Below are 21,923 nucleotides of genomic sequence, written 5' to 3'. Positions count from 1 at the left end.
TTGACTTCCTTCATGCAAATGCTTTTAGCTACTAAGTAGATTTATATTTTGCATTGTGTGTTTACTAATGACCTCTAAGTATTGGCTGTCATGCCCTGCCAACTCTTTTAGTCCATAGCTCTTACACAATCATGGCACTATATGTGTATTCCTGTTATGGTGTAAACACTTAAGTTGGGGTGTTTGAGAACGTTGTTGGTTGAAGCATTGAGTGCATTAAGGAAATAATAGTTTGAGTCAGAGTCAAAAAACAAGCTTGATACCAAATCAGAGAGCAACATGAAGATGAGGTGAGGGACTGGGGCTTTGTTCTTCAGGCCTGTGCTTGTTTCATACAGACGGAAGTGGGACAAAGACATGGGGTCCCCCAACTCATTGCCATAGTGAACCACTGTGACCTGTGGCAGTGGCATACTTTCAGGCATAAGTCAGGGCAATTGAAAAATTCAGAGCCCAGGGTCTTCTGTCTTCCAGCTTGACTCTTATTTTCAGTAGTCAGAAGTCTCTAAATAAGAGTACCAATCTCAACACCATTATTTCTAGAGATTTGTTTTGATGCATATATTGTAAAAGTACCTGCTTGAGAGTCGAAGTAGTCTAGTTTTTTCTCATATGCAATATGCTTTATCTTGTAGGTAGCTACCCAGTTAAATTGTTCTGGAGGAGTGTGAGGGAACTACATTTTTGTAAACGGAATCATTTTAAATGAGCAAAGAGGATTTTGTACTAAATTGTAATATCGTTAATTTGTTTATTTTAGAGCAAGATAGTATTCATCCCCCCATTCCTGCTCTGTCCCCATTAATGTGTCCTTTAAATTTCTTTTCTTGTCAACACCTTGAACTAAGAATCAGTATTGATATTTTAACCTCCACACACATTGATTTTTGTCATTTGCAGATGACAAAATTCTCTACTATTCTTAATTCAGAAATAACTTGTGTGAGTGGACTTGTTTTCAATTTATCCTTATTTTCTATAGAACACAAGTTGTTTGGTCTAGGATGGGCATTGGCAAACCTTTTCTTAAAAGGCCAGATAGTAGATATTTTAGGCTTTGGGGACCATATTGTTTCTGTTGTAACTACTCATTTCTGCCGGGTAGGATGAAAGCAATTATAGACAATGCATAAGCAAAAGGACATGGCTGTGTTCCAATAAAACTTTATTTTCAAAACAGGCAGCAGGCTGCAGTTTGCTGACTCCCATCTAGCATTTTCTTCCACTTAAGCCAATTTTGTATCTGGGAAAAATAAAAAAAAACAGGGCAAAGTGCCAATGATATTACTACATAAATAATTCCAATACCTTGGGCAACTATGGTTTGCAGGTCAGTATTTTTAAGTTATGCTGTATTCCATTTGTATGTACAATCATAAGCAGAAATATTTTCTTCCATCCTGCCCTACTTTCTCCTCTAATATTTTGAGTGCTTACCATGTACCCCGTTAGACCCGGCACCCGGGAGAAGTGACCAGGCAGAGGGACCCTGGCCCTCACAGAGCTACACAGCAGTAGTGATGACAGGCAGTAAGCAGACACAGAACCTGTAATTATGATAAACACTGTGATATTTTCAAGCATTGTGAGGATACAGACTAAAAGGGAAGGGGGGCACCTTTATACTGAGTGCTGGAGGAAGCCTCTCTGAGGAAGTGACGTTCAAGCTGAGACCTAAGGTTGAAAAGGATCTAATTAGCAAAAAATGTGAGAGGATTTTTGACAGGGATCAGAAGATAGCCATCCTCCCTTCCTTTTCCCCCTGAATAGTGGATAAACTATTCAAATACCCATTGAGAAAATTACAAGCTATTTTTACATGATTTTTATTTCTCCTTTTAACTTCCTTTTTAGGCAAGGCTGAAAGTAGTAAAAACAAATGGAAAGTTTTTGTCTTCTGGTTAATACGTGCACATACGTTATGCGTATACATGGAAGAGCTGGCTACCAGGATAAAGGTTTGGATGTTGTGGCCTATCATTTAGAGCCTTACAAATTTTAGTGCATTTATAAGGTTGCCCCCTCTTCTGTCCTGCTGTGTTATGGTACTCCTGAAGAACTTGCAGATGCAGTGGGGAAGTGGGGCCCTCTGCTGGCCTTCTGTCACCCACAATCCTTTGCCTACTGTATGGCCAGTACAGAGGGAGAGGTTTCCTAGATGTCATGCTCAAGTGTTTAGGCTCTGAGATCATCACACATGCTCCTTATAAGCCTTAAGGGAATACTCATGTAGGCTCGTACATCCCTACCACCTATGCTCTGCTGCCTTTTCTTATCTGTAGCACTCTGCTTAACAGTGGCAGCTAAATACCCAGCTAAAGTTGCTTCATTTTGCTCAATAGGTAATGCTGACAGATGCACAAAATGAATATAAGTTAGATATGTGTGTGGTAGTGCTCTGAATCTTTGTGCAGGAGGAGCACGTTCAACTTGAAGTGACCCTCCTGCAGAAGCCTTGACCTAGATGAAACCACCATTTTGGCTTGGTTTTGGGTTTTTAGTTTTTGTTATTGGGGTATTTTGTTTGTTTTGTTTTGTTTATTGTTTGTTTTTCATTTTTATTTTGTCCCAACATTTTCCTTTATAGTCCACCATTAGATATTGATCAGTTGAAGCTCATTTTAAGACTCGTTGGAACCCCAGGGGCTGAGCTTTTGAAGAAAATCTCCTCAGAGTCTGTGAGTTGATACTTTGATTGTAACTGCCCTGTTGGGAACCTCTGCTACTTGCCTGCCATCAATCTATACTTCAACTGGGTATATTTGTCAGCATGTGGGCCCTTTGTGTGCTGAATTCCAGGAGGAAGAGGAGGAGGAGGAGGTGTGTGTGTGTGTGTGTGTGTGTGTGTGCGCGCGCGCGCACGTGTGCTCATAAGCGTATGTTTTGTTCTGTCTGGGTATGTACTTACATTGTGGGAGCTTGTATTGGGCAGTGGTATCCCAGTAAAAGAATTTTGAGATTCTAGTTCATTCCAAGAGATTAATGGAAAATTTGTCTCCATTCTCAAGTCCTGTCATCATCATCATCTCATAACTTTCACATGTACTGGAGCTCTTTTTACTTTTTGGTTAGTGTTTGTCCTCAGAGCATGAGTTTCACTATGTAGTAATCTAGCTTCATCACTAAAAGAATGAAATATGCATTGTCTGAATGCCCCTTTTCCAGAAGTTTCTTGCTTTTTTAATTGTTTTAGAATAGACAACTCGCACATCCTGTGTGAGATGTTTCCAACAGGGGTACCTCTCTACCCAGGGTCCAGACCATCAAAGGTAATATACCACCCCTGATACCTCAGATCCGTAAGAATAGTTGTAAATCCTTCCTCCCACAGCCTGCCTTTGTAATTACAAGTCATTAGCTGAGAAAAAGCTAAGGAGCTCATTGCTTTCCTGCCTCTAAGCAGGGATTTAGAGAGAAGCCATGGGCATGTGACTCTGGTTTACTTTGGCTATGATTTCCTGCTGTTGGTCATTTTCTTGGCCTAGAGACATGAGAGAAATCATGAAAGCCCAGCCTTTCTCCCTTTTCCTCTCTGCCTGCTGTCAGGCAGTTGACAAAAGGAAAAAGAACTGTGGAGCTGAGCTCCAGCTGTGCCTTCCCGGATTCTGCTCCCAGCATTCTGACTGAAGGGGTCCCTTTGCCCAGTTGGGAAGACTGCTGGGTAGCCTGAGGCCAGCTTGAGCAGGTGAGTTTGAATTGTTAATCATCTCCCTGATGAAAGAAAGAATATTGCCATCGGGTGTGTTTCTGGTGCAGTCCTTAAAGAGAAGAAAAAGCCCACTGCATTTGTGAATTTCCACACAGAGGGATATAAGAGCATGTTGGCCCTGTTATATTTTGTTTCCTTTACTTATTTAAGATGAGGAAGCAAAAGCACAGAAGGCCTGTGACTTGTCTGAGTCATGCACTGAGTCACTTGGCAGAGTTTAGCATAGATCCCAGATGTCCTGGTAACATCATCTCAAGTCCAACCTCAGGTGATAGCACACCATTTTGAAAGCCATTATCAGAGTTGCTGACCACAGTGTCAACCTAAAGGAGTTTTATTTTGCTTTAGGAAATGCAGAAGCTGGATTGGAGGGAATCAAAGATGATATGAGATTATGATTAGAAAAGATAGTGCTTTTTTATTTTAAATGCATTTGCTTAGAAAGACTGATGATAGGACGTGGGGGCAGGGGAATGGGGTTGGGAAGCTTAGTTTATTAATGAATAGTGCTAATGAGACTAAGGTAGCAAATTTATTTGCTGTCTGGGAATGGCTACTAGCAACTCTTTCTCAGTCCCCTCTCCTACTGCTGAAACATTTCCCTGTAGATGTGTGCTGTTAGTCATTAGAATTTCTAAAAGAAGAAGTATGGGTAAAATGTATTTACCTATCATTAACCCATCATTTATTTTAAAGAAAGAAACAACACCAAGTGCCCAGCCTAATAATGAGATTTCTCTTATGCGAAATAGGGCATACCATATATTTCAACAGCTCTTGTGTAGAGTTGACCATAATAAAATTGAGTACCAGACTACAGAACTTTCCCAAATAATATCTTATTGAATATAAGTATAAGAAAAAATTTTTTTTCTCCTACATAGTTAAGGTCAGTGGATAAAAGTAGTTTGAACATTCAAAAGGGTATACAAGATTAATTTGATGTTAGTGGTACTGCCCAAGTACCATTTTTTCCTAAGTACACGTGATGTATAAATAACAAAGCCAGGTGAGTAGACGCGTTTAAAAATTAAAAACTCATTAGTGAAGGAATGGAATAAACAGAGCAAGCCAGTTGCTATTTTTTGTTACTCCTGAAAAGTGAAGTACTGATGCCATCATTTATGTAGAAATTCAACCAGTAAGTAATAGGTATTCTCTGCAAGAGAATGCAATAATGGATGGGCTGGTTGAGAACAAGTTAGAATGTGCTGTGAGAAGGGAGGAATGGGTCGTGATCATTGGCTAAGGAGAGAGAATTTTTTTGGTTGGTGACACAGTACCTATAGTAATCAGTGAAAGAAAAAAAATCTCATTAAGAAAGCAAAAGACCTTTTACTGACTCACTCTCATATTTTTCTCTAGAAACACATTCTTTCTAACCTCCTGACAAGACAGGGATATAATAACCTCTTTGACTAAAGGAGACAGAAACAGAAAATGTATAGGCCAGATATCGTTCACAGGAAAAGAAGGGAGAGGCAGCAGGATTTTAACATTTTGAAGCCCAACTGGTATTCTTCTACTGCGAGTTTACTTAGTGACCCCCTTTTGTGATATATCGAGTACCAGGGTGGAGCACGTGGCCCCAGCATGTTCCTATTGGTCAGACTTCAACATGTACATGTAGTAAAGTCTGACCACTCAGGAATTTGAGTTCAGAGAATGAGCTACAGTGGAAAATTTGTTGAGGGGAGCCACAAAGAAGTGATGAAATGACTTGACCAGGGTGCTTACTGAAGTTGATGCTACAACTGAAGGAGGGAATTGATGGTTAACATCAAAAGGGATTATAAAATGGGTTTGGTCGAATTGTATTGAGGATTTTAAAACTCCCATCATTTCTCCTTTAATGGGAACACATGATAAACTAACAGTTCTCATAATATTTTGGAGGCGGGGGAAGTGTGTTAAAATTGATGAGACAGCTAAAAGAGAGAAGTGTGGAAAACAACTATGTGTATGTTTATATATATATGGAAGACCTCATAGCTCTGCCCTTGTCAGATAATTGCAGAGTGTTCTGCGAATTTCCTTCCAGCTATTTAAGTGAAGTCAGTCTTGACCTGTTAAGGAGCCTTGTGGGAGAAATCACTGTGGCATGCTGTAATGCTCTCAACAGCCCATGACTTCTGTTTCGTCTTTGCCCTTAGCTTCTAACTTTCCCCCCATCCCCACTTTCTTCACTTACCATTGTGTGTTTGTGGCATGTATTTTAAATGTACCACTACTAATGTCTTTGAAACTTGGCATTGCTTATCAACCCACACACCCACCTATGTCTTATATTTGAAGGGGTAATACCTTGGAGAATCACCAGAACCTCTGCCACAAAAAATTTAACCTCTTCCTTGAGTGGATATATCAGATATTTTATTTTGTCCGAAGTTGAGTCAAAATTTTCTGAATTATCTCCACTTACCCCACAAACAAATAGGTTTTGGCCATCAGTACTTGAGAACAGTTCTCTGGCTGGCATCCTGGATCAAAGGGCAGTCTCTTTCCAGGGAGCCTAAAATATTTAACGCCAAAGATGATGCTAAAACCAAAGAAAATTAATTTTTCTTATCTGCGTGGCCAATCACTGGCTCCATGCTTAAAAACTCCCATGCCATTCACAGAAGCATGCTTTAACTGCAGCCTTTGTGGCCTGAGGTGGGTGGGATGGGTGGGCAGTAGGTTTTTTGTTTGTTTGGGCCTGTTTTAAAACTTGAATTTAAGTTATTTTTTGCACTGTATGTTTAACAATGCCCTTGACTAGGCATCTAAGATATTAACCAGCTTCAGCAGATTATGCGTCTGACGGGGACCCCCCCTGCTTATCTCATTAACAGGATGCCAAGCCATGAGGTGAGAACAAATAGACTGTACAGGGATATCTAATTCAGAAGGCCACATTCTCATTTTATTGCCACTGTATAACCAACACAACTTTTAATGTCACTGAATGCTTGCATGTGCCTTGAGGGCTACTAAGGCAAGGACTGCCTATGTGCTATCATGAGATGTTGACGTTTGGAGTGAAATGTCATCTAGTCCTGTGGACTGAGAATATAGCTCATAGGCTTGTGTATAGAAAATGATGTTACTTTTATATTTGGGTTTTACAAATTCAGTGCTCAAGAGCCTGCATGTGTTTTCCTAGGTTCTTGCCTGCAGTTAGGGTATGCTGCCCATCTGATGACTTTCCACTGGCGATGTAGTTAACAGAAGGCCATTAGCATGCCTTCCTATTCATCAATTTTTTTTTAATGACCAAAGAGGATTCTTCATTAAAATAAAATAAAATCCAACACTAATAAGTACAATATTTAAAGGAAAATCCATAAATAATACAGAATAAATATGAACACTTAAGTAGGGTTAGGTGCCTTCTTTACCAATTCTTAACTAATTCATCTAACTCTAGTTTTAGATGATTGAGGCATATCTTTCTAAGGCACCCTCAGTGTTTCTGGTACCAGGTCGGCATGACAGAGGCCCTTCCCAGCAGTTTTGTTTCTACTTCTATATTCAGGTAGTCTTTTTATTTATCTTTATCTTATTAGAGGGATGACTGTTCTCTGCATGAGACAGGTCACTCTTGCCTCTGTTTTCCCTTTATCTTTTTATCTACCTGCTAATTAGGAAGGGATTACAGCCATGTAGATATTCAATTCCTAGAACTTTCTTTTCAAATTGGGAAGATGCTCAACTGCTTTTCAAAGTGAACCTCTCCCTCTTTTCTGATCTTGTGTACGTTTGTAGACATACATACCTTTACTATTGAGCGTCTTCTAATTCAGGAATTTTAAGGAGGTGATTACGATAGATTCAAAGAAGTTTTACATCAGCTATTCGAATTGATAGTGGGGTTTAATTCTTTGCAACAGGGAAAGTCATAGACATAGTTGAATACCTAATATCTGAAGCATACGTTTATGAGTTACATTTGTATTTATATGATTATTCTCAAGACTAGTTTTGGTTTTTGCCTTGATCAGAGCTATCAGTCTTTGAAAGCACTTGGCACTTTTAAGTTCTTTAGAATGAAATTCAGAAATTGCGAAGCTGAACATCCTTAGGCAATGAGAGCAGACTTTCCTTTCCAAAGGCAGCAGTGATAGCAGCTGTTGGCTGAGCGGTTGCTCTGAACCATGCACTGTGCTTTCAAAGTACTGGTTTGTTTTTTCTAATCCTTACTCCAGCACTCTGAGGTAGGCACTGTTTTTAATTCTGTTTTATAGATAAGGAATTCAAGACTTAAAGAGAATAAACAACTTGCCCAAAGGGATAAAGTCAAGATTCAAACTCAAGCCTGTCCCAACCCAGGGACCAAACTTACAATTACATTAGTAGTATAAGCGCTGCTTGTATCAGAATTTCAGTTTGAAGCTCTTTCGTGGGTTTCGTCTCACTTGAGCATTACAATAACCATATGATATAGGCAAGGCAAACACTCATGACTAATATTAATACTAACATTTTGCCGATGCAGAAATTGATATGTTAGTTGAGACTTGCCCAAGAAGCTGTGGCTTCTAAGCTGTAGGGGAAAGATTTCTGCCTAGATCATGTTAACCAACCCACTATTCTTTATTACTCTTATTAAGTTGGTTTAATATTTTTAAATGTGTTTGAGCTTCCTAGAATAATACACTAAGCGTATGCTTACATTCTTGTTACCAAGATTACTTTGTTAGCCAGATTTAACACTGGTATCCTTTGGATGTACTGAGAGCAGCACAATCGAAAGTCTGCTGGCCCTAGACTGTCCTCAGAAATCCCAATCCCTGTGCCAGTTTCAGCTTTTTAGGAAGGCTTTCTCACAAAGGCTACTTATTAGATATCTTGGCCTCATTTTTGAAACTTCTGATCCTGTGATCACAAAGCTTAATGAAAGCATTCTTGTCCACTTGAAATATACCTGTGAGAGATCGCGGAGTTAATAAGGGGGTGACTGTACATAAGGGAATTAGGATGGTGGTAAGGGAGAAGTGTTTAATGAATGTCAGAGATAAGTCATCAGCACTGGAGCTGGCAGACTTTGTCAGTTAACACTTATTCCTTGACAGAAGCAAGACTCCTCTTTTAGAGCAGTAAAATTATTGAACGAGACCATTTTGAAAACCCTATGTTTTTACAGGCAAGAAACTACATTCAGTCTTTGACCCAGATGCCGAAGATGAACTTTGCAAATGTATTTATTGGTGCCAATCCCTTGGGTAAGTTGACCATATCCTCATCTCATGGATATAAAATTGGTTATGACATAAATTAGAGAGAGTTTTTCCTTTTGACTAAAAAGGGTACCATTGATTAAATCTTAGAAGGTGGTAAATTATGCTACTGCTTGTTATCTCTGCATTTTGAGAGTTTTTATAAATCATGTGACATTCAGAATTTGGTGGGGGAAATGGGCTGGTACAGTGAAAAAAGGAGAGAAAGTAATGGGAATTTTGGGAGAAGAGATTGAAGGGCCCTGGGAGGAAGAGGTACAGAGGAGACACTGATTTGTTCACAACTGCTGTCATTTTACGGTGTCCCAAGTTGAGGATAAAATGACAGTAGCGCAGATGGATGTTTAGAGCCCCCCCAGGAGCCCCTGCAGTGCCTGCTCTGCCCAGAGCTTCCCAGTGCTGCAGGTCCCGCCGTTCTCATGCTGTCCCTCCCCCCTCCTCTTCTGCACTGAGACGTAGCATTCTCTCTTCTTTGTGGAGCTAATTTGCAATCTCAGACTTTAAGGAATGGCTTCATATTCCTTCCTCCCACCATCACTTCCAGGGTCCTTGGCAAAGGGACGTGACAGTGGCAGCTGCAGGACGTGACCTGCCTTGGCTAAAAAAAGGAGTTGCTTTGTTCCTTAAAACTGGGGGCTAATGTGCTTTTCACTCGGTCCCCAAGAGTGACATTGTCTGAGGCTCTAATCCCCTGACTCTAGAATAGCGCAGGGAGCAGTACTGTTTAATGGTGGACTCAGAAAAGATGACCAGGACCTCCCTGTGACAGGAGGGGAGCAGTGCTACCACAGCAGTCCGTCATTCTCCTCACTCTTCTCAAGATGCATTACAGTGGAAATGTTCAGAGTCTCCTCAGGTCATCCTGCTGCTTAGGGTCCCAGCAGCTGTGCTTCAGGTTTAGCTTCAGCCTCAGGGCTGACAGCCATGACCACACCTCCAGAGGCCGAAGTGAAGGCTAAGTGGTGTTTTAAGTACTTCATCCACAGTGATTGTTGAGAGTGGTTCCAGTGTTACTGGGGTAACTCTTACAATAGCAGAGATGCCCCCCTCTTTGCAGTGGTGGGCAGTTGTGGATGCGTCCATGTCCGTTTTGGAAATGGAGAGCATGTCAGATCTCAGCCAGTCACTCTCACACCCAGGGATGAATTCACAGACTCATTAGGGGTACACAGAATTCAGCTGGGCTTGATTTAGGTTTGCATGTGCCCGGTATGCTGTCATTGGCTTTGTGTGATGTATTTGAGTCAATTATCTAATTCAAGGATCTGTAAAGAGCTCCCTGAGTCAGAAGTACTCTAGAATATTGGGAAACAACGTTGTATGATGGTGGCTTTCTTGTCTGTCATTCTGTTCTGAATTTTTTTTTCACCACATCAGCTCATCTTTTAGAAATGGCAATGCTCACTGTTTGACTTCCTGTTCACCAACTTAGAGATTTGTTCGTTTTTCTGGGGAAGGGGAGAAATGTGTGTGTCCCAACAGCTTATTTAGGTCACATCCATCCTCTGGAATCATGACATTTAAACATTCAAAAAAACTGGACACCACTCAGGCATACAGACGATGGTGAGTGAGGTAAATGGAGGCTTTGGGCCAGCTGGTGCTCAGGCTACAGTTTCAGAATTTAAACATACCTAGCAGCTCATTGCCAAACAATGCTGTTATATAAAGGGTCTCTTCTTGCAGATATAACATGGTGTACTGACCACAAATCGTGCCCAGCATAGTAACTGAGCAGAAATATACCAGTGATATAAAAATAATGACAGCTCTATTTTGTTGGTCACTGACTTCATGTTTCACCATTATTCTCAAAACCTGATTAAAACTTAAATCATCCTTTGACATAATGTGTGTATTTGTATCTGCCAAGATCTTAAAGGAATCTCTTTCTTACTCCTGACCTTTTCCTCATCAAGATGTTGGTTATAAGGACCTGGTACTTTTTACCTCAGGGATGGCAAAGACTCCCTAGGATCCAAACAACAGCTGATTATTTTTCTAAGAGAAGAATATATATATTCACAATTCTAACAGTGCTTTAAGTGTAAACTTATGAATTTGAACTGATACATAAATATTCACTGTTTCTGTGTCCCTCTGAAACTCACATATCTCTCTTGGGTTACTCTGCAATTCAGGCTGCAGGACAGGTCTTTTCACAAGTGTACCAGCAGCAAGGGATCTTTTCAGAAAACTGGCTGACCTTCACTACCCACCCCCAGCTCTTTCTACATTTAAGGAACCATTGGTAATTTATAAAGCCTCAAAAGCCTTTGTTTCACCCAAGCTATAACTATGGTCATGGCATATTTAACCTCCCAAGCACCGCCATTCTCAAAGTCAACATCCTCATTTGAAAGACAGAATTAGAACAATCACCACTTTGTGACCCATTATGAAATAATTGCTGAGAAGGAAAATCAAAGATTGCTAAAAGCCCTAAGTGAAAGGAACGATATTCACATGGGTGACAAAGTATCCCACAGATTACTTTCTTAGGGCAAAAAGGAAACTCAGTGTTCAACCTTAGCATCATTAGTAATGGGACAAAGGGCCTTAATACACCATCAGGTACACAGCATCACCTATAAAATGTTTAACTCAATTCTTACCAAATTTTTAGATCTAACATGGTTTTCAGGAAATAGAAGGGAAAGAGAAAAACAGGGTATAAGCAGTATTCTTGAAACAATTGGAGGGTCTTTTCAGGTCAAAATTGGGAAGAAATAGGTTAGAGGTGGGGGGATTATTCTATATTAAGAGAGACTAAACAAACTCAATTAGATGCAATGCATGGCCCTTAATTAGATTCTGGTTTGAGCAAAGTAGGTATAAGAGACAACTTTGAGGATAATCGGAGAAATTTTAAATGAACTAGAGTTTATAGGATATTTGCGAATTATTTATTTGTCAGATAACAGTTTTATAATTGTATAGGAAGATGTCTTTATGCTGAGATATTTAGGGGTAAAGTGTCATGTCCATAATTTTATTCTAAAATGGTTCAGCGAGGACCATATAGATAGATGGATGGCTAGACAGGTAAAGAAATAAAAAATGTTAGTTGTTGGATATGGGTGGTGGGCATATGAGTATTCACAATACAGTTTTGTATATTAAAATTTTTCATAATGAAAATCTTAAAAATAATCTTTTTTTCCAAATAACATGTTTCACCCACATACCCATATAAAAACCTCAATTTGTTCATTGTTTGAAGATCAGTTCAGTGAATATTCATTTGCCTTACATTAGTAAATAAACAGTGACAGAGGACAAAAAGGTAAAAAATAAAAACAGAAAAGCAGCCCTGCTTACCATGTCTAGATTAGTTGTAGGCTTTCATTTGACACAGTTTGACTACAGTGACAAAAGCTTGTTCAAACAGAATTTCAGTTATTTAAAAAAATTCTTCTTAGGTAACATACTCTTTTTTTTTTAATTTTGGTATCATTAATCTACAATTACATGAAGAACATTATGTTTACTAGGCTCCCCCCTTCACCAAGTCCCCCCCACAAACCCCATTACAGTCACTGTCCATCAGCATAGTAGATGTTGTGGAATCACTGCTTGTTTTCTCTGTGTTGCACAGCCCTCCCCGTGCCCCCACACACACATATATACATGCTAATCGTTAATGCCCCCTTTCTTTTTCCCCGCCCTTATCCCTCCCTTCCCACCCATCCTCCCCAATCCCTTTCCCTTTGGTAACTGTTAGTCCATTCTTGGGTTCTGTGATTCTGCTGCTGTTTTGTTCCTTCAGTTTTTTCTTTGTTCTTATACTCCACATATGAGTGAAATCATTTGGTATTTTCTTTCTCTGCCTGGCTTATTTCACTGAGCACAATACTGTCTAGCTACATCCATGTTGTTGCAAATGGTAGGATTTGTTTTCTTCTTATGGCTGAATAATATTCCATTGTGTATATGTACTACATCTTCTTTATCCATTCATCTACTGATGAACACTTAGGTTGCTTCCATTTCTTGGCTATTGTAAATAGTGCTGCGATAAACATATGGGTGCATCTGTCTTTTTCAAACTGGGCTGCTGCATTCTTAGGGTAAATTCCTAGAAGTGGGATTTCTGGGTCAAATGGTATTTCCATTTTGAGCTTTTTGAAGAACCTCCATACTGCTTTCCACAATGGTTAAATTCCCACCAGCAGTGTAGGAGGATTCCCCTTTCTCCACAACCTCGCCAACATTTGTTGTTGTTTGTCTTTTGGATGGTGGCGATCCTTACTGGTGTGAGGTGATAACTCATTGTGGTTTTAATTTGCATTTCTCTGATGACGAGCTATGTGGTGCATCTTTTCATGTGTCTGTTGGCCATCTGAATTTCTTCTTTGGAGAACTGTCTGTTCAGCTCCTCTGCCCATTTTTTAATTGGATTATTTGCTTTTTGTTTGTTGAGGTGCGTGAGCTCTTTATATATTTTGGACGTCAAGCCTTTATCAGATCTGTCATTTACAAATATATTCTCCCATACTGTAGGGTACCTTTTGTTCTCTTGGTGATGTCCTTTGCTGTACAGAAGCTTTTCAGCTTGATATAGTCCCACTTGTTCATTTTTGCTTTTGTTTCCCTTGCCTGGGGAGATATGTCCATGAAGACGTCACTCATGTTTATGTCCGTGAGATTTTTGCCTATGTTTTTTCCAAGAGTTTTATGATTTCATGACTTACATTCAGGTCTTTGATCCATTTCGAATTTACTTTTGTGTATGGGGTTAGACAGTGATCTAGTTTCATTCTCTTACATGCAGCTGTCCAGTTTTACCAGCACCATCTGTTGAAGAGACTGTCATTTCCCCATTGTATGTCCATGGCTCCTTTATTGTATATTAATTGACCATATATGTTTGGGTTAATGTCTGGAGTCTCTATTCTGTTCCACTGGTCTGTGCTCTGTTCCTGTGCCAGTACCAAATTGTCTTGATCACTGTGGCTTTGCAGTAGAGCTTAAAGTTGGGGAGCGAAATCCCCCCTACTTTATTCTTCCTTCTCAGGATTGCTTTGGCTATTCAGGGTCTTTGGTGTTTCCATATGAATTTTTAAACTATTTGTTCCAGTTCGTTGAAGAATACTGTTGGTAATTTGATAGGGATTGCATCAAATCTGTATATTTGTTTGGGTAGATGGCCATTTTGACGATATTAATGCTTCCTAGGCAAGAGCATGGGATGAGTTTCCATTTGTTAGTGTACTCTTTAATTTCTCTTAAGAGAGTCTTATAGTTTTCAGGGTATAGGTCTTTCACTTCCTTGGTTAGGTTTATTCCTAGGTTTTTTATTCTTTTTGATGCAATTGTGAATGGATTTTTTTTTCTGATTTCTCTTTCTTTTAGTTCATTGTTAGTGTATAGGAAAGCCACAGATTTACATATTCTTAAAAGGTGCAAAATACATGTAAGTGCATATGCACACACACACACACACACACACACACACACACACACACAAGGAAAAGAGGGATTGTATTTCCTAGATCAGACACTTCAGAAGAGAATTCTTTGTTTAGATAGGAAGGGTCAAAACTGTGTTTCATTATTAATAAAGGCATACTTTTTTGGTAACATTAAAAACTCTTCCTTTTTCCTTCCGATCTGTGACACTGATAGCTGTCGACTTGCTGGAGAAGATGCTTGTATTAGACTCAGACAAGAGAATCACAGCCACCCAAGCCCTTGCGCATGCCTACTTTGCTCAGTACCACGATCCTGATGATGAACCAGTGGCTGATCCTTACGATCAGTCCTTTGAAAGCAGGGACCTCCTTATAGATGAATGGAAAAGTAAGTCATAAGGGGCAAGATTCACATCTAGCTTGAGAATTTAGATTTAAAAATCTTTCCTAGGTGAGCCACTCACCAAAAGCTGGGAAAAATTAAAATTCTGGTTATAACCAACTCATTAAAATTTGTAATTAGGATCTCTAATGCAGAATAAATATGTTCTTCTGATAGAAACTGTCTGTTGTAGATGATGACACCCTCTGGACCTTTGAGATGCTTATATCTGACCTGATTTTGCGTACAGCCCTTCACATCTGCACAGAGCTTTGAGGTTCTCAGAATCTTTGTATTTACAGTAGCTCTCTGAGATAAGTAAGGAATAGGGTGTTTTTTTGTAGTTTCACAATTGATAAAACTGGGGCAAAAAGAGTTTCTGTCTTATCTATTACCTTAGGCCTAGTTAGGGACTGAGCCAGAAATGGCACCCACGTCTCCTATGTCCAACCTCATATTTTCTCCGTAAAGCAGAAGTTCAGAACTCCAGTTAAATCCCCAAAGCCAGGACTGTGTGCTGCTCTAGCTTGTGGAAGTGCTCTGTTATTCTTGAGTACTTTCTCAGAGAGCTTTAAAGAGGAGGCACTATGTGATTAAATAAATGAGAAAAAATGTTTCTTTTATACGTATCCTTGAACTTCTGTGTGATGACATGTTCCACTAGGATATCAACTCAAGCAGTGAGGCAGTTATTTGAAGCAGTGCATCAAACCACTGGCCCACACAGGGAAGGTAGATGGCTTGCCAGCAAAGACAGTCTAAACTCTCACCTCCTACTTTTCCTTCTCAATTTCTAGGCCTGACCTACGGTGAAGTCATCAGCTTTGTGCCCCCGCCCCTTGACCAAGAAGAGATGGAATCTTGAGCACCTGGTTTCTGTTCTGATCCCACTTCACTGTGAGGGGAAGGCCTTTTCATGGGAACTCTCCAAATATCATTCAAGTGCCTCTTGTTGCAAAGATTTCCTCCATGGTGGAAGGGGCGTGTGTGTGTATCTGTGTCTATGTGTGCATGAGCACACATGCATGCGCACGTGTGTGCCTGTGCATGTGCACTTATGTGTGTCTGTCTTTGTGGGAGGGTAAGAGAAGGTGAGCAAACAATGATCGCAGTGACTTTATGTAGAGGTAAGATGCTCCGTGGCAGCCTCTGCTTGCTCTTTGTGAGGGTCAGATTGGGCAGGCAAGAGCTGCCATCTCATAAGGTTTGTTAAAAGCAAAGTGAAGATTATTAAATGTCCCAGCTCTCGGTCATGCTTTTGTCATCCTGTGGCCCCACCTTGATGGTGGGGGTGTAGATTGACCACATCCCATGGTGGCACAGAGAGAAGACGTGCACCGTCTGGCTGCTTCAGATCTGAAGCCATCCCTCAGCCATGAGAACAGCCAAAAAGGACCAACTGGCTTCTGTGCACTAGGCTATGATTAACTTGCTCAGTATGATTCTCAGAACTCAGCAGTGTATCCGAAACTGTAAATATGTTTGTGCCTTAAAAGGAGAGACGGAGTGTAGATTGTAGGAAAGTACAGCCAGTGAGGTTCTGGGCCAGGCAGGTAGTCAGGCTGTCGGACGGCCGTTTATGAACCCGAAGTAACCCGGGAGCCCTCTGAGGCACCGTGTGTGCATGTGTGAGCATGCATATATGTGCTTCTCTCTCTTTCTGCCTCACCCCCCCAGGCATTGCCATTCCTTTGCTTATGCCCACCTTCCATGCAGAGGTTCCCTGAGTATCAGCCCCAGTAGTGAGAAGCCAGTTCTTGCTGTCAGTATACCTCCTGTGTGTTCTTTTTTCCTAGCAGAGTGGCAATATGTTTTGCACGTCTTGCTATTTGAGCATGCACAGCTGCTTGTCCTGTTCTCCTCGGGAGGCCCTGGTGCCAGTGGAGACCTCTTGGGTCGTTCAGAACCCACGTCCCTGCAGCTGACGCTGTGGGCAGGTGACGACATCCTCTCTTCAGCTCCCAGTGCTGTTTTGTGTTGAACACAATTGATATTCCAGGTGCTTTTGATGTGAAAACTATGAAGAAATGGAACAGATGGGTGTATAACATTATCAGTCTTGCCATCTGATTTTCAACAAACTGTTTTTGAGGAGCTATCATGGGAAAGATCAGGGCTTTTCCCAGGAATATCTCAGACTTTGGAAAACAAGTTGTTCTCTTCACTCCCAGTAATCAGTGCTAAGAAATGCTGAAAATCAAAGTGAAAAATAAAAGCTCATGAGGACAGAAACTCCTTTGGCTACCTTTGCTAAATATGATATTTAAAAAAAAAATAGTAACGAGATGTCTCTTCCACCCTTCTTTGGAAAAGGGTCTTCTTGGCAGCTTAACATTGACTTCTTGGTAAGAATGTGATTCCTTTTGATGGGGAGAAAGGGCAAATTATTTTAATATTTTGTATTTTCAACTTTATAAAAGGTGAAATATCCTCAGGGGTGGAGAAGAGTTGTTTTCGTAATTTTCGAATTTCAGGCATCTTCTGCTACATATGGGCCCATATAGTCAAAGCTTTTGTGAAATAAGAAAGTATAAAGCCACTTCCAGGATTGACTGTGTGATGAAATCTTGTACTGGGACTAAGGTATTTGCATTTCTCTGTCACAGCGCAGTGATTCATGCACTCCAGAGGGACAGGGTAGGACCCTTGAGTCAGCTGGAGCAAGAAGGAAGGAGGCGGGCCGGGGGTGATCTCACCTCTCCCCTCTCTAAAGGAAAGTGAGTGCGAAGGCCTCATCTCCTTTATATGCAGTTCAAATCCTCACAATCCGCAGCAAGATGAATTGTATCAGCCATGTTTGGTTGTAAATGCTATTGTGATTTTCTACAGAAATACCGCTCTGAATATTTTCTCTTAAAGGTCTTTGCACATGTGACCATATGTGTGTTAGGAGCCTGGACTCAGCTGGAGTCTGCAGAAGAGCTCCTTAACTTCTGAGCATAATGCTCCATCTCCTGATTTCTCTGAACAGAAAACAAAAGAGAGAATGAGGGAAATTGCTGTTTTATTTGTATTCATAAAACTTGGCTGTAATCAATTATGCCATATAGGATGTCATACAATACCACTGGTTAAAATAAAGGCTATTTTTCAAATGTAGTGAGTTTCTCAAATTTGTCATATTTTTCTCTTGTTTTTATTCAATGCACAATATTGCATTACATCAATGTTCTTTCAGCTGTAGCCTGGCATACATTTCTGATAGACCTTAACAGTACTCCAAAATTTACAAAACATTTATAGGGCCCCTTAGTTGTACACTTTATGGTAAAGTGGATTCGAGTTGGAAGTGCCTAGGTAAAGCAATGAGCAGAGGAACAAGGTATAACACGGGGGCTCTGTATTAGTACACTTGGGTGTCAGCGTGGCCTAGGACAGAGGTCAGCACACTGTGGCCCAAGGGCCAACACTGCTTTTGTGTAGCCCACTAAAAATGGTTCTTACATTTTAAATGACTGAAATCAACAAAAGAATACTATTTTTGTAGCAGGTGAAAAATAATGTAAAATCCAAATTTCAATGTCCATAAATAAAGGTTTAAAAGAACATAGCCATACGTGTTTATATCTTGCCTACGGCTGCTTTTATGCTACAGTGGTAGAGTTGACTAGTTTCAGTAGAGACCATGTGGCCTCCAAAGTCTGAAGCATTTACTCTCTGGCCCTCTGCAGAAAACGTTTGCCAACCCTGACCAAAGACTGCAGTTTCCTCATCTGTCAAGTAAAGTTTATTTTTCTTTTCAGTTTTGATATTTAAGACTATCTGTAGAAGCGTATTTTTATTGTAAAATTGCCAGAGAGAAGAAGGTTGGATGTGTACATATATGTGTATATTTTTGTAGACTTTTAAGCAAATATATTTCATGGCTTTTAAAATCTGGCCCTTGGCAATATTCTTCAAAACTACTGAATTGTATCACAGAGTTAAAGGGCCACGAGGTCCCACAGCTGTTTTCAGGGCCTGCATTGTGCGCTTCCTCGCTCGGGGACCCAGGAATGCCAACAGGTGTGCCCGGTGGATTGTGAGGCCCAGCCTGTGAATGTATTGGGAGGGCTGGGGTTTTGTCCTGGGGTTTTGTCCTGTGCTGTCTGGTTCCTGGCTGGCAGCTGGGAATGATGACAGTGATAGAAGGCACACCAAGTCTTTATCCTCAGTAATTCGTAAGGGGGTAAAAGAAAAGGACCCAGTTGTCGCATATGATATATCAGCCCCTCTAAGGATCAGACAATTGTAGGAAATACTTTGCCTTCACATACCAGCCATGAGCATTGGACATAACCTTCATCCAGGCTGCTGAGAGTGAGGGCCCAGCTTAGCTCAAGGAAAGAGCTGACACCAGAAAAAGCTCACCTAAGATGAATCCATTGCCTGTGGTGGGAGCTGGGGGAGAGAGGAAGTCTGACTGGGACTTTCATCATGGAAACAGAATGAAATTTTAAAGCCTATTCATAATTTCAAATATATTCTTATAATGAATAAACAAGGAATTGTATTTGTTTTTCAAGTGAATCCATATCCTATAATGTCCTTCCCATTTGATTTTTGCGGCATCATTTTACAGGGAATTTTTGCAACAGTAATTGAGTTCTTCCTCAGTTTTCCTAAGAGCCTTAATCTTTGGATATTCACATTGTTCTTTTTCATACATATGTATTGGTGATTACCTTACCACCCTTTCCTTCATTGTTAACTGGTCCGAGTGTGCCGGATTCACATTTTCCAGTGGCTTGGCTTCAGATTTGAGCAGTTTTCTAGCATTATTTGTCAAGTTAGTCCAATCTACCATCTTGTGCAAGTTTTGCAATTGCAATTAACCTGCATCACATCTGTATCATTTGTCATATGCTTACAATATAATCAATTACAGACTAACAGAAGATGACTAGATTGGGTAGGAGAGACACTCTGGGTTCCAGGGCTTACAAAGCAAGGAGGGACTACTTTTATAAGTAGTCCATTCATTGGTGGATGTTTTCATGTGATGACTTGGACTTCTCTATACAATCTGATAGCTATGAGGACCTGACTAATGAATATGCAAATAATAAGGGCCCTTTTTATTTATAACATATGTTTTAATATACATAGCCTTTGAACTTAGCATTTACACTTCTCAGAACTTAAAGGCCTCACAAAAGCATAAAGGGAAAAATAAAAGGTTATTCCATGTCATGTTCTTTGCAATAAGGACTTGGTTGAATCAGATGCCGTCTGTCTGGTGGCATACCATGCACCCAAGTGTGGCTGTTTACTGAGGGAGAAAAAGTGAGTGGCAGACTATAGTATCCCCTCCCCACTTTTGTGTTGATGGAAAGATAGTTTCTGGCTGGGAGAAACCCAGAAGAACCACACCCAACTCTTAGCAACCATCCCTGGGTACTGGGATTGTAGGAGATGCTCTATTTTTGTGCAGTTTCTGTGTGTGTGTTAACACTGAGTAATTTTTTGTAAACAAAAACTTCAAATTGTTTTTGGTAAGTTTTTTTTTTATGTCTATGTGACCTGGGGAATCATTTCCCTATTTCAGTTTTGCCAGGGCCAGTTTGCCCCCTCCTCTGACTTTGCAAGACAGGAGAACACCTGCTGGGAAGGGGTTTCACTCAGCTGGCACTCCGGCAAGAAGAGCACCAGCTCTATACTTTATAGTAGGGTTCTTCTGCTGCAGGGGAGGGCATGGTGGTTTCTTCCCCAGCAGAAGGTCTGCAGCAGGGATTTTCAGCTTTGGCACTATTGATAACTTGGCGGGGTCATTTGCTGTGGGGGTTGGCCTGTGCACTGCAGGATGTTAAGCGGCCTCCTTGACTTCTACTCACAAGGTGACAGCACATATACCCCCTTCACCCACTTATAACTGCCAAAAACATCTCCAAACATTGGCTGAGAATCACTGATCTAAAGCTTAGACACCTGCAGTCTTGCAGAATAACAAAGCCCCTTTTCTTGAAATGAGGTTAATAACTTCTAATCTGTTGTTGCTTAAAGAAGTAGCTTGATATCTTGAGGGGAAGTGTAAGTATGAAAGGAAGACTTGAGTATATCTTTTGCGGGAAAGGGCAGATCTTAGGTAGTTCAGAAGAAAGTATGTTCCATACTGGATTAAGGCAATTCCTTTTCTATTAAAGAAAAAAGGAGGTGGGTATTTAGTGAATAAAGTTATCCTTTGTTCAGAAGCTCTTTGGCCATTATCCATAGCCAGAAACTAGTGATTAAACTGGGGTATGACCACAAGATTTTCTTAGATAGGCTGGTGATGGGTTACAGTGGAAGGAATACTGGGCTTTGAAGTCACACAGACCTGGACTCAAATCCCAGCTCAAGCTCTTACCAGGTATGTGACACTGGCTTTCAGGTGATTGTAAAGATTCAACAAAGTAACACCACCTCAATGTGCCCAGTATGCTGTGGACAGTCAAGATACTGGTTAGTTTGCATTTCACTTGAGTTGACCTTGGGATTTGAGTTTTCCTATTAGAGTGAGTGAGGGAGTGTTCTGCCCTGGGAACAGTGTGAGCCTCCAAAACCAACCAGGAGGAGAGCTCCTGAGGGTGGCCCAGGGGCTAGCTCCAGCACAGTTTCTGGAAAACTTACCAAGCCAGAGCCTGTGGTCTGAGTGGTCACAGCCAGTGGGATAATGTACTGCAACCCCATCTGATCAGTTCATTTTAGAAAATGTGCTTTGTTTGGAAATCACTAAGCACTTAAGTGAGGAAGTAACCTTAAGTCCAACTTTGCAGTTAGAAAAATACATGTCACCACCTTTTGAGTGTCATTTGAAGGGGGAAAAGAAAGAAATATATAAAACCCCAGGACCAGCCTAACCCCTTAACAAAGATCAGTGGTTCTCAACTCTTATCAGATCCAACACCCTTTGCATAATTAATATTTCATAACATCCCTTTTAGATCCTGAAGTGAAATTCATAGGTAATATACATACACATACACAGAACTTCTAAGGAAATAATGACAAAAAATAAACGATGGGTAAAGAAAAACTAAAAATACATTTCAATATGTAAACACTCAAGCATAACTTCATAAAAGGTGTAATTAAACAATTATGCCTACAGCTAAACACTGAATTCCCTTGAATGTGACAACTGCATTGTTGTCTCAGCAACTCAAACACCATGACTGCTGTCAGTCATGTGACTGAAACTGGTGAACAACTCGTGGTAAAATTTCAACCCAAGTGAGTGT

General features: G+C 40.5%; 1 protein-coding gene across 5 annotated transcripts in view; it reads left to right on the top strand.

The window, feature by feature from the left end:
* Positions 1-17,823, top strand: part of MAPK14 (mitogen-activated protein kinase 14) — a 75,502-nt gene extending 57,679 nt beyond the window's left edge. The window contains exons 9-14 of one of the 5 annotated variants that reach the window (XR_005056026.2): positions 2,599-2,678; positions 8,835-8,913; positions 14,557-14,730; positions 14,918-15,001; positions 15,522-17,069; positions 17,331-17,823. Coding sequence is in view for 4 of the 5 variants with exons in the window: in XM_036998409.2 (XP_036854304.1) it covers positions 6,480-6,559; positions 8,835-8,913; positions 14,557-14,730; positions 14,918-15,000 (416 nt within the window). In the remaining variant the exon portion in view is untranslated. Of the gene's footprint in view, positions 1-2,598; positions 2,679-6,479; positions 6,560-8,834; positions 8,914-14,556; positions 14,731-14,917; positions 15,002-15,521 lie in introns of all 5 variants that reach the window. The other 4 variants (XM_036998409.2, XM_036998408.2, XM_036998411.2 and 1 more) reach the window with 4 other exon arrangements.
* The last annotated feature ends 4,100 nt before the right edge of the window (positions 17,824-21,923 follow it).

The sequence above is a fragment of the Manis javanica genome, chromosome 16 (assembly GCF_040802235.1).
Source record: "Manis javanica isolate MJ-LG chromosome 16, MJ_LKY, whole genome shotgun sequence".
Lineage (NCBI taxonomy): Eukaryota > Metazoa > Chordata > Mammalia > Pholidota > Manidae > Manis > Manis javanica.
Note: the sequence above shows the minus strand (reverse complement) of the source record. Positions and strands in the feature narration are given on the sequence as shown.